This window comes from Trachemys scripta, chromosome 3 (assembly GCF_013100865.1).
Source record: "Trachemys scripta elegans isolate TJP31775 chromosome 3, CAS_Tse_1.0, whole genome shotgun sequence".
In the NCBI taxonomy this organism is placed as follows: Eukaryota; Metazoa; Chordata; order Testudines; family Emydidae; genus Trachemys; species Trachemys scripta.
In genome coordinates this window covers 142,849,353-142,863,046 of record NC_048300.1, presented here as the reverse complement: position 1 = coordinate 142,863,046, position 13,694 = coordinate 142,849,353, and the positions used below count along the sequence as shown (strand labels likewise).

General features: G+C 40.5%; 1 protein-coding gene across 3 annotated transcripts in view; it reads left to right on the top strand.

Annotated features, from left to right (window-relative positions):
- The window catches only part of BCKDHB (branched chain keto acid dehydrogenase E1 subunit beta), a 277,217-nt gene that overhangs the window by 51,048 nt on the left and 212,475 nt on the right, over nucleotides 1-13,694 (top strand). For all 3 annotated transcript variants that reach the window (XR_004645194.1, XM_034766148.1, XM_034766146.1), the window contains 2 exons: nucleotides 6,205-6,338; nucleotides 7,117-7,272. Coding sequence is in view for 2 of the 3 variants with exons in the window: in XM_034766148.1 (XP_034622039.1) it covers nucleotides 6,205-6,338; nucleotides 7,117-7,272 (290 nt within the window). In the remaining variant the exon portion in view is untranslated. The remainder of the gene's footprint in view (nucleotides 1-6,204; nucleotides 6,339-7,116; nucleotides 7,273-13,694) is intronic.

Sequence of the window (13,694 nt, the reverse complement as noted above, 5' to 3'; positions counted from 1 at the left end):
TGAGTCCTGAAAGACAACACAGCCTTGACGTTCTACATCAAGAGGCAAGGGGGAACGTGCTCATCAGCTCTCTGTCAAGAGGCGCTCCATCTATGGGACTTCTGCATCAGCCACGAAATCCACCTGGAAGCTTGTCACCTTCCCGGTGTCAAGAATATGCTGGCGGACCAGCTCAGCAGGGACTTCTCCTCTCATGACAAGTGGTCACTCCATCTAGAGGTAGCCTGCATGATCTTCCAAAGGTGGGGAACTCCCCAAGTGGACTTGTTTTCTACCAAACAGAACAGGAAATGCCACTGGTTTTGCTCTTGGCAAGGTCTGAGTACACACTTGCATTAGAGTGCATCTCGTGGCCATCTATGCTTTTCACCCACCGATCCAAGGACAGACTGTGTTTTCCCATGACATGTCGGTCAGATTCTTGAGAGGGCTCAAGAGACTCTTCCCGCAGATATGGACTCCTGTCCTGCATTGGGATCTTAGCTTGGTCCTCTCTAGGCTCACGTGCCCACCCTTTGACTCGCTGGGTTCCTGCTCCTTTTCCCACCTGTCATGGAAGGTCGCTTTCCTGGTGGCGGTGACGTCGGCAAGACGGGTCTCTGAAATTAAAGCCTTGACCTCAGAACCGCCATACGCTGTCTTCTACAAAGACAAGGATCAGCTGCGGCTCCATCCGAGTTACCTGCCGAAGGTGGTAGCCACCTTCCATATGAGCCAGGACATCTTCCTTCCAGTGTTCGTTTGAAACCGCACAAGACCAGTGAAGAGAGGCGTCTTCACGCGCTGGATGTCCGAAGGGCCTTGGCTTTTTATTTAGAATGTACCAAGCCTTTCCGTAAATCAACTTAACTTTTTATCGCTACAGCAGATAGGATGAAGGGCCTTCCGGTGTCCTCGCAGAGGATATCCAATTGGATCACTTTGTGCATAAGGATCTGTTACAAGCTACTGATTGTCAGAGCCCACTTGACGAGAGCACAGGCATCTTTGGAACTCTTCCTGGCGCACATCCCTATCCAGGACATCTGTAGACCAGCAATGTGGTCCTCTGTCCACATGTTCATGGTGCATTATGCCATCGCTCAGCAGGCCAGAGGTGACGCTGAATTTGGCAGAGCTGTGTTGCAATCAATAGGTCCGTGAACTCCTACCCACCTCCAGGGGTACTGCTTTGGAGTTACCGAATATGGAATGAACATGAGCAAGCACTCGAAGAAGAAAAGGCAGTTACCTTCTCCGTAACTGGTGTTCTTCAAGATGTGTTGCTCATGTCCATTCTATAACCCGCCCTTCTTCCCTACTGTTGGAGTTTCTGGCAAAAAGGAAAACAGGGTGGGAGGAGCTGGCGGCGCCCCTTATACCATGCCATGCAGGCGCCATGCCAGGGGGCACCAGAGCTGGTCCCCTATGGATACTACTGAGGGAAGACCTTCCGGCACCAGTGCATGTGGCGAGCACACACACCTAATATGGAATGGACATGAGCAACACATCTCAAAGAACACCAGTTACGGAAAAGGTAACTGTCTCTTCTTCCAAGACGAAGGGCAAGCTGATGCCTCAGCCAGGTGTAAACAAGATCAAATAGCAGGTGATGTTCCTTTTTCAGCCAATGAATAGCCACTTGGGTCATGGGTGAAAATCTACATCTTAGCAAACAAACAGCATAGAGTTCCTTTCCAGGGACAGTGCCTAGCACCCCGCTCCCAGCTGGAGAAGGGCTAAAGAAAGGGGAGGGGAGGATGCTGCAAATGATCTTTCTCTTTCTCTCTGCCCACAGCATTCATGACATCTGAAGAACAAAGGAAGCAACGTTGGACTGGGGGGAGGGATCCTGACTGATAGATGTTCAGCCAGTAGAACTGCTGAAACATGTGGTGAGCGAGACCTTGTTTTGAATTTATCCTAGTTTAAGTTAGGCATTAGTTGTGTTTTACTTTTGTTTTTCTTGTAACCAATTCTGGCTTTCATGTCTCTTTACTTGTGTTCACTTAAAATCTCTCTTTGTAGTTAATACACTGGTTTAGATAAAACAATAAAACAAGTTTATTTGAATTGAAGAGTTTGGGAAAATCCATTTGGCATAACAGGATTTGTTCCTATCATTTCTATTAATAAAATGGTGGACTTTATATGACCTTGTATTGTCCAGAAGAAGGCTGGGCAGTTCAAGACACATGTTTCTGGGGACAAATCTGGGACTGGGAATGTGCTATTGTTACCCTGCGTGTAATTCAAGAGTGGCTGGCTGCAGCACTCACACAATATATTTGGGAGTGATTTACATGCTGGAGGCTGAGAGAGAGGAGACCAGGATTGGTAGCTACAGCAGCAAAGCAGTGAAAGGGGACCCAGATAAGAAGGCTGAGGTGTCACAGTTGTTAATCAGTCTAGATTGTACTCTGGATATATCACACCACCTCAGGGACTTCTGCATGCTTTCCAAGATACACAAACGAGAGCCCAGGCAGACCTGTCATATCTGGCCACAGCATTTTTACTGAAGGAATATTTGGACTCGTCTGATGAGCGATTTTAGGATGGTTTCTATAACAGGCCAGCTTCCTCCAGGACACACCCAACTTACTCCACAACATTAACGATCTCCCTCAGAAAACCATCCTCACCATAATGAACATCATTACCCTGTATAGCATCATCCTTCACAATGACGGCAGCTCTACCTGCTTCAAATATTTACAAGACAATGGACAACCCTCAGATACTCACCCCAAACACATCACCAAACACATCCATTTCATCCTCACCGATAAAAATTTTACATTCAATATCAAACACTTTGTCCAAACCATGGAAACAGCCATGGGCACTAGGATGGCTCCCCAATATGCTAATCTCTTCATGAGACACATTGAAGAAGAATTTCTGGATGAATGCACCACAGAATCAATTATATACCTGAGATATGTGAATATTTTCATCTTCTGGACAGACGACTTAAAACTTCCTCATAGATTTCCACCACAACTTCAACAAACACCTCAATCCACTAAACTCTCCTTGGAACCCTTTCACATCAGCCTCAACTTCTTAGACACCCCAATCAGCTTCAGCAATGAAACCCTGCAGACAAATATATACAAGAAATCCGTGGATCACCATACCTACCTTGATGGGTCCATTAATCACCCCAGACACACTAGGAAATCGGTTATTTACGGCCAGGCACTCAGATACCACAGAATATGCTCCAAGGAGAAAGTCCAGGATATACACCTTAACACACTTAAAACCACCTTCACCAAACAAGGACACTCCCTACCTAAGAAGCAGATTGCATTGTGGAATAGGCCACCCAAATACCCCAAGAGAACCTGCTTCAATACAGAAATAAAACCCTCTCTGACCGCACACCCCTAGATATCTCCTACCATCCCACACTGGAACACCTAGGGTATATCCTCAAACAATTAGAACCCATACTTGTTGGGGACCCCATCCTGAAAGAAATCTTTTCTAAACCCGCACTTCTGGCCCTCAAACAACCCCCCAGTCTCTCCAAGTTCATGATCGGAAGCAAGTTTCCCACAGACAAGGACCCACCTACTCAAAGTGATACCAGATCCTGCCAACCTCTCCCCCCCCCCCGCCCCAGCTGACTTTCCTGCCCTTTCCTTTTCCCCCTGTGTCACCTTGAATGGCCCCTTGAAATATGTTAACTGCTTATCCTAAAAAATCTGTCCTACCTCTTATTTAGCTGTGACACTCTGAGTAAGTTTCCCAGATCTGAAGAAGAGCTCTGTGTAAACTCAGAAGCTTGTCTCACCAACAGAAGTTGGCTCAATAAAAGATATTACCTTACCCACCTTGTCTCTCTCTCATCTGATGGCAGTTACCTATGTTAAAGGACTAGTGTGTCTTAATCATATTCCTAGTGGGCATAATTCTGTATACTTTTCATCTTTGTTTAACACCAGCAACTTGTTCAGTGCTGTACTTGATCTTGAGGTATGGTGCCTAATTGACTCCCATTCATTTCAGTGGGAGCTGTGGGTGTTCAGGGCCTCTTAGGATCAAGCTGTAAATAGCAAAAAGTAAGAAAATAATATCAAACTGTAGGTATGTATCTTGTTTAAAATGCTATTTTTGGCAGTGTTTTCCTTACATCTCATTAAAGAAATTAGATGGGTTTAGACATTTTCCCCCCTCATAGCTGAAATATTGTATAATCTCAATGTGTTAAGACTGAAGGGGACATAGTGGTAAAGGGAATGATAATATCTTCATCATATTTACCAGCACTTTGCCTTTGGTCTCATGACATAATATTGAATCATTTTGGAAGGCTAAGTAAGGGGTGATGATAACTGAGACGTGGTTATGAGGCATGTCCAGAGATTTATGTCTGTAACTCTTCTTGAGCTGGGTCACTAACTTTTTCAGATGTAAAATTGGTTTTGAGATCCTTGCTGAGAATTGTATCTCACAAAGTAATGATTTCAGTCTTTTTGGTAACAGGAAGATGGATGACTAGCAAATGAACTGCATACTAAAAATGTATGTTTACCTAACTGATTGTGCTCTTATTTACATATTTTGGGGGGGTGGGAATTCAGCAAATACGGACATTTTCTAAGCTTGACACTTTTTTTTGACAGGTACGGTAGCAAGTTCTGTAGAAGTGCCTCTACATACATTAAATATATCATATTGCTGTAGTCTAGCCAAGAGGTGACGTAGATTGAGGCCAGGGTATCATCTGTCAGGATGGGATGGAATCATCTAGCCCCTCTGAGAGGAGAGAAAGCATTACTTGCATATGCTTTTGTGTCAGAGCGTGGCATCAGGAGGAATTGAGGAGTGTTCCGAAACTACAGAATGACTTGACCAGTTGTGGGTGTGTACCTTCAACCAAAGGGGACTGCTCTGTGAAATATTCAGAATGCTTTCCTCTGCCTCCCAGCATCTTCTCTGTTTTGCTCGGGTTCAGTTTCAGCCAACTGTTCTTCATCCATGAAATGATCTCATTCAGATACTGGGCCATCTTGGTGGTAGAGGTGTAGTCATATGTGGTGAGGGATAGGTAGAACTGTATGTCATCTGCATACTGCTGGCACTTGAATCCATGTTATCTGATCAGTTCACCTGGTGGTTACATGTAGATGTTGCAAAGGACAGAGAGAATTGATCCTTGTGGAACCATTAGTGAATGGTCTAGTGGTGGTGATCGCTATTGGTTGGGTGCACCTTCCAGAATGGACTCAAACCTCTTTAGTGTGTTTATCTGTACCCGTGCCACATCTCTCAGATGAGACAGCAGTATGGTCTGGTCAACAGTACTGAATGCTGCAAAGGGGTCCAGTAGGATTTCTATTAACAAGAAGAGATCATCCATCGGTGCAATTAAAAGCAGTTCCAACTTCATATCTTGGACTGAATGCAGATTTCGATGGGTCTAAGTGAGCTTATATGTGCCCTTTAACTAGCTTCTCTATTAGCTTGCTCAGAGTTGCAACTGCTGCTAACAGGGTGGGTCATCATAAGAACCTAGCTACCCTGTTGTGCTCTCTTTTACTAGATGACTAATTTTTTTTTTTATGATGGGTATTGAAGAGGGAATTGAAGGAGGAGAGGGTAGTGGCCTTCTACATCAGCTTAGGGAAGTAGTTTTGTTCATGGGACAGTTTGCAGGAACGTGTAAAGATGGTTATGGGAGAAGTGGTCAAGTTTTACATCATTGGGTGAGGGAAATGCAGTAGAGGATGAGGGTGGCCAGTTAGGAAGGGTCATAGCCGTGAAGATCCCGGAGTACAGTAGCTTGAACTTGATGCAGTGTATAAGAAGCCTGTTTCCGCCCAGCGTGTCAGTGCACGATACCACCACTTGGTTATTGCACCTGTTCTCCACTCAGTGCTTTGAATTTTATATTCTAGGAGTTTGGTTTCTATTACTTGGTCCACCAGGAATTAGACTATGGTCTCTCCTTTTTGTAGTTTTACTCTTTTCTAGAATGGGGGTAATAATACTTCCCTTCATTACAGGTGTATTTGTGAGGCTTAATTAATGTTTGTAAATGAGTTGTAAACCCTTATTATAGGTGTATGCAAGCCATCCACAGAACCATGTACTTGTCAATCTATTATGCATATTGTAAATTGTATACGTCTGGGGACAAAAGGTGAATAGTTTTCTTTTTACAGTTGGATGAATTAAAGGAGCTCTTTTTTTTTTTTTTTTTTATAGGTAAAGACAGAGTTTTCAATACCCCTTTGTGTGAACAAGGAATTGTTGGATTTGGTATTGGAGTTGCAGTTGCTGGAGCTACAGCCATTGCAGAAATTCAATTTGCAGACTACATTTTTCCAGCATTTGATCAGGTTAGTACCTATCACAGGTTGTTTAGGGAAGTAAAGGGAAACAAATTGCCTGTTGAGAATGGCTTTTCTGGTGGATTAAAATATAATCAACTGAACCAAGTTTTAGATTATGATTTTTGCAAATATGTCCACAGTGATGAGTATGTTTAATGTTTAAGGCTAAGATTTAAGCATGGGTATTTTTAGTAAAAATTATGGACAGGTCATGGGCAATAAACAAAAATTCACAGCCTGTGACCTGTCTGTGACTTTTACTAAAAATACCCATGACTAAATCTTAGCTGCCCTGGGGCCAGTGCTGCTCTGTTCTCCCCCCAACCTCCTTGGGGCTGCTGCTGCGCTGGGGGGACCAGGCCAGTGAGCAGCAGCCAGTGCCACTGGCTGTGGGGCGGCTCCAGCAGTGGCTGGTGCGGCTGGCTCTGGCGTCAGGCACACTGGCCGCTGCAGTTGTGGAATTTCACGGAGGTCGCGGAAAGTCACGAAATCCGTGAGTTCCGCAACCTCTGTGACAAACTCGCAGCCTTACTAATGTTTGTATATACTTTAATCAGAAATGTACAAGTCCAGGCTAAAAGTTGAACTTAGCTTGCAGGGCAAGGCATCCAGAGTTTAGACACAGGATGGTCCAGTACAAAAGACATGGTAGTGGAAACAGGAATATTTGGATTTTATACTAGGTATACTTGTATAGCAGTATAAGTATACCTAGCTTGTGTTAGTGGAATGAATATTACTAATGTGTAGGAAGGATTTTTAAATTATGATTCTCTTTTTTCAGATTGTTAATGAAGCAGCAAAATATCGGTATCGCTCTGGAGATCTTTTTAATTGTGGAAGTCTCACGATAAGAGCACCATGGGGTTGCGTAGGTCATGGTGCGCTATATCATTCTCAAAGTCCAGAAGCTTTTTTTGCTCATTGTCCAGGAATAAAGGTACAGTAATCTTCATATTTAATCTTTATTACAATTCACAGTATGAGCGAGAGTAAATACTGTCTGTGGAAAGGAGACTAAACAGGGTTCAGAGACTCTTTTTGGGTGAATTTAATCCTTTGAACCTACCTGTGTGTCTGGGAGCAAGTGAGGAAAGGGACAAGGAAAACAAAGGCAGTTAAGGTTTTTTAAATTTTCTGAATCATAAACTGAATTAAAATTAACACATAGAAAAGCGTGCACACAAAATATCTGGTAATGAACATAGATGTGTATTAATTGAAGACTACATTAAGTTCAATGTTATTGTTGAGAATGCACAGCATTCAGGTAATCGTAACTTGTCCCCAGTAAGCATATGTGGTATCTTGTATTAATGTACCATATCACTCTGAAGGCATACATTTAACATACCAATATCTACTCTATGGCCAGTGTATAGTAGATTTGGAATCTCTTAATTTCCCAGTTTTTATACATCTGTACGTCCTTAACTACAATAGTTAATTAAAATAAGGTTTAGGTTGCAATATTTTTAGAGAAGAAACAGCAAAGTAAATAATTTTTAAGTTGCGTGTGTTTCCTTTTTCTTCCCTTCCCAAATGTGTGATGTGATATTCACATATGCGAGGTGGAAGAGAGAGGAAACCTGACTAGGTGTATATTTTCATAAACACTGTAATGTGGGCTAACTCAAATAAATATTGCTGGGCTAGGATATCTCCATTTCTAACTCCGTTTCTCTCGAGTTAATTTTTACCTATAGGTTCATACCCTTGGGTTACACAGCCTCCAACCCTTAGCACAGAGGAAGTGTTTCTTCACTTGATTAATTGAAAGATTTCTGAAGCAAAAGCGGTGTTCGTATGTCATTTAAAAAAAAATCACAGCTGTTCCTTATTTTCTCTGGTGTACAGAGATAATCCCAACATGTTTTTGTATCTCATGAGCATCAGGTTAGGTATAGTATTTCTTGCTGGGAACCCTTCCCCACCCCTTGTTCCCTTCACCTAAAAAAAAAAAAAAAAAAAAAAAAAAAAAAAATCCTTTCTTTTATTAGATACAGCTGGTTCAGGGTGGGAATGCATTTTATTTTTGTATATTGGATTTCATTCTGATATCCCAGAAGTGTCTCAGAGACATCAAGAAATAATGTCTCTGGTCTACATTTGACACAAAACCTCTTCAAAACAGGAGCATGTAGAACTGTCCCTACAACAGTTTTCATCGGGAATGTATGAGGAAGAGACTCAGGTGCTTTATGACCGTTAGATTCTTATTATTTCATGACTGATACAAGGAGCTGGGGATTGATTTTTGTTTTGTTTTGTTGCTAGGGTGAATGAAGCATTGCATATGTTGGTGAGAGAAATTTCTCTGTTAGCACAGATCTGGAGAATTAACAGAATCATAACACTGAACAAAAGACAAACTGCAATACAAGCATCAGGTTAAGATAACTATTCCAAAAAGAATGCAGTACCAAAAATGAATACAGTATTTTAACTTCCAATAGGGAGAACATGGACACCTTAGGAAGTCAGGGGAAGAAAATCAGCAAGGTGTCCAATTCAAGATATGATGTTGCTTCCATCCAAGATGGACACTTGAATATTAATTCCCTAAAGCCAGACCCATCTTCCTCTCAACCTGCAAGCATCTTTCTGTTTTGATGGATCAGTAGTTTAAACAAGCTGGCATTTTCAGTTATATTACTTTCAAACTGCTGCTTTTTGTCATGCAAAAAAACTTATTCCAGACTGATTCCTGTTATTTGGCCATGTGTGTTTTTTCCCATTTATCTTTTACCAGTAGCCATTTATTAAAGCACAAGATACCTTTCAAAATATTGAGACTATTCTAAAGATTATTGGGAGTCCCTTCTTAAGAGTATCTGATTTGGAGAACAGGGTGCATACGAACGATAGATTATTTAGGTTGATCTAAAGGAAAGGAAATGATATCCTCCCACTTTCCTTTAAAAGAAAAAATAATAAAGGAAAAGAATTCTTCCAGAATGTAAAGGACATGGTACCAATTGAAATAGTGCATGTGCAGAAAATAAAAAAATGGCAGCTAACTATAGGTGACTGACTCAATAAAAGATATCTCCTTGCTCAGCTTGTCTATACACTCTTTAAAAAACCTTTCTTGAGAATGGCTGTGGAGAAGGAATGGGTGATGCGTGTGTAGTCAACATTATTTCCTTGTATCATCATGCTTTTCCAAAAAAGAGTCCTCTCAAGAAAGATTTTAAAAACCTGTGAAAGAGCAAAAGGGCACTGTCTGAAAATTGTGGTGGTATTGTGACAGGTTGGATCACAGAAACCCCCTTGGGAGCTGCCACCCGATGTGGAAAGACTACCTCTGCTTCTGTTTTCCCTGCCAACTCAGGACTCCAGCACCCTGTCTTGCTGAGCCAGATACTCCTGTCTGGCTCCAGACACAGACCCAGGGTCTGAATCACTTGTCCCAAAGCTGCAAGTTTACCTGAAAACAGCTCACAGTAGTGTGCTTGTCTTTAGCACTCAGATGCCCAACTCCCAATGGGGTCTAAACCCAAACAAATCCGTTTTACCCTGCATAAAGCTTATGCAGGGCAAACTCATAAATTGTTCACCCTCTATAACACTGATAAAGAGATATGCACAGCTGTTTGCTCCCCCAGGTATTAATACATACTCTGAGTAAATTACTAAATAAAAAGTGATTTTATTAAATACAGACAGTAGGATTTAAGTGGTTCCAAGTAGTAACAGACAGAACAAAGTAAGTCACCAAGCAAAATAAAATAAAATGCGCAAATCTATGCCTAATCAAACTGAATACAGATAATCTCACCCTCAGAGATGCTTCAGTAAGTTTTTTCTCAGACTGGACACCTTCCAGGCCTGGGCACTATTCTTTCCCCTGGTACAGCTCTTGTTGCAGCTCAGGTGTTAGCTAGGGGATTCTTTGTGATGGCTCCTCTCTCTCTTTTGTTCTCTTCCATCCCTTTATATATCTTTTGCATAAGGCGGGAACTCTTTGTCCCTCTGGGTTTCCACTCCCCCCCCCCCCACTGGAAAAGCACCAAGTTAAAGATGGATTCCAGTTCAGACTTCATTACTCACTTGCCAGCACACACACATATAGGAAGACTCACAGGTAAATACAGCCATCTGAAGACAATGGGAGTCATCAAGATTCCAAACCATCCTTGATGGCCCACACTTTACATAATTACAATAGGCCCTCAGAGTTATGTTTTATATTTCTAGTTTTAGATACAAGAGTGGTACATTTCTACAAATAGGATGATCACGCTCAGTAGATTATGAGCTTTGTAATGATACCTTACGAGAGACCTTTTGCATGAAGCATATCTCAGTTACATTATATTCACTTATATTTTTATAAAACCATATAGACTGCACAACGTCATAATTATATCTAGTTAACCTATAGATTTTCTTCACATTAGGGAGTGAAACATTTAATACCTTTTGCAAAGCAGAGTAATACTTGCCCACTTACCATGCAAAAGAACACCCTTGAAATAAATGACCCAGTAGCATACCCTGACTTTCCATAGTGGCTTAAGGTTCTCTGTACAGAACAGAAGTGATCATGTTTAAACAAAACTGTGAAGTGCGGTTCTACTGAGTTCCATGTCTTTTTTTTCTTCCCATTGTAGACAGAAAATTAACAATGGTACAGTGTAATAATTATAGGGATCCTTGTATTTATTCAGAGTATCTACGAGAGTTAAAACAGGACTCCCTATTATAGTTACAGCATGTTTTCTTTGCTTTTTCCCCTGTATGAACTGACAACCTGCCCTTCTTGAATAGCAGCAAAAACATATGTGGCGTGGGTCCTACTGCATTTTAGAACTGTATTTAAATGATTACTGCACATTTAAATAGGGAACACTGTACCATCATAAACTTATCAGAGCACATTATTTGCGTTAGTTTCAGATGCTCTGCTGGTAAATTCCCTTAAGGCAAATTAAATTTATTTTAAATTTCTACTTTTTATATAATTCATTAAAAACAATCAGGTGCAAATTTGCAGCAGCTTAATGTTCAGGATAAACTTGAAAAGCTGATGTGAATTTCAGTCACTTGATCACAGAGATCTTCAAGCTCATTGGAGAGGGGCAGATAATGCTCTTGTCGTCTAGAAAAACTTTGAGTGAAAAGTTACCACATTATAATAAATTTAAGAACCTTGAGCAGGAGTCAACCCACTCTTCTGACACCCCAACAATATCTGTTAATGCTTAAAAAATTACATTAAGTTCAGAGTTAAGGCAGAATTTGCATTTTTGAGATGTTAACAGTCTTAAATTGTTACTCGAAGACATTTCACCAGCACTAAATCCATACACAATTTTTTAAAAATTTAAGTTAATGATTATATGCAAATTATTATAGGTAGAGCTGATAGCACTATCTATAATTAAGGTTGCCCAATACTCCCCCCCGTCAGACCCTGTTTCAATTGCTTTGCTTTGTTAAATTTTAGTAATGGATCAATTATCACATGAAAATATTTAAATTTGCTGTAATTAAAGTTACTAGATTGTGCAACTGTGTCTAAATCTGTATTCTGGATAAACTCTGAGATCCTTGATTCACTGCATTGGACAGAATTTTACTTTCCAATCCAGTGCAAATTAAACTAGTGTCACAGCCTCCATACTTCCAGCTGAAAGTCAGCCATCAGAAGTGAATATTAGAATGTTATAATCTTAGTGTAATTTTCTTCCTCTCCCTTCCTACTTCATTTCTTTTCCCTTTTCCGTCAGTCTAGATTTGGGTATCAAAGCTCCTTCCATTTCAACATAGCACTATATTGCTGTAATTGCGTGAGGACCAGATCTTCAAGGTTAGGTACATGAGTTGCAGAACTGCAGTTGCACATATCTAATGTATGCATCTAGATACCAGAATGAACTTGTGAATCAATTGTCTGTGTATACAGATAGCCTCGTGTGGTAGGTATCTAATTGGTTATGTGCATATACAAATAAATGGCTTGTGTGCGTGCGAACATTGGGTATGTGCACACCTATGTGTAGTTGGGTAACTGCACCTGCCTAATTTAAAAAAAACTAGCCATACATGTTAGTAGACTATCCAGTATTGATATTGGTTTCTATACCATATTTCTTCAAGTGTGAGAGCCAAAGCGTATGGTACATGAAATGTACTCAGCTCTTGCTACCCTTGCATGGATATTTAGAGAAAGGGCTATAAGAATGAGTGGTTGGGAGTCAGAAAAGGGAATAATGCCTTTAGGATGGTAGAGGTTATAGGATGTGGTTGAACCTCATCCTGGAGGATTTTTCTGTTTACTTCTTGATTGCATTAACCCTTTGTTTTGTTTTGAAACACTGTTCTCTGAGGAAAACACCTTGCTGATTGCAAATGTCATTCCTTTATCTTACAGTGAAATAAAGTTTTACTCTAATAAAAGTTGTTGGACTTTCACCATTTCTGGTTTTCCCCTCTCAAGTAAATGATAAGAGAGCTCCCATGATAGCACAAGTGCCAACTGGACAATCCAAACTACCTTATGTGAGCAGAATTCCTCAATGTCTGACCCACTGCAGAGAGGAGGACTGTTCCAGGTCTATTTTGAGGGGAAGATAATACTTTCAAGAACCAAAAAAGCACTTTAAGTACATAATTTGATTTTACTACCCGTGTTAGCATACTTTAAATAATTTTCATCCTGATTGACTACTCATTACTTAAAGCAAAGCAATTGCTCTTATTTGACATTAAGTGAAATAATTTCTGCTAAACGGTGAGATTATGTAAATTTCACTGATTTGCGTGGTATCACTTTTGAGTATGGTACATATCAAGAATACTAGTAAAGGTTTTCAGTATTGTGCATTAAAGTCTATCTCTTTAAAGTCTAAATATTGAACATACTGTATTTGTGGTATAAATGTTGCAGCCTTACAAGGATTAAGAATTTTTTTTTTTTTAAGAAAGAGTCTTGTAGCAGATAGGAAGTTCCACATTATTTAGAAATGGTCACTGTAGTAGCATTTAAGAATAGAGAAAACCTTTCAGTTGTAATTACTGTTAAACTTAAAATAAGCCTCCTAAATATAGGCCCTGATTCAGCAAAACCCCCAAGCTTGTGCTTAAATTTTGCCACACTGATGATGTTGATGAGGGATGGATTTAAGCACGCGTATGAGTGCTTTGCTAAATCAGGCATAAACAAAGATTTTTTTTTTTTATTGTTAATAGCAATAGCTGCACTTTTAGAAAAAATGAAACAAGATAGAGTGCAACACATATATAGCAACAGGTAGCGTTTCCAACAGCTTGTGATGGTTCGGCAAATGTTCAGATGAAAATCCCGGTTTTGTTTTTCGTGCTTTGCTTGCTCCTGATATTCATCATTAGTCTCTT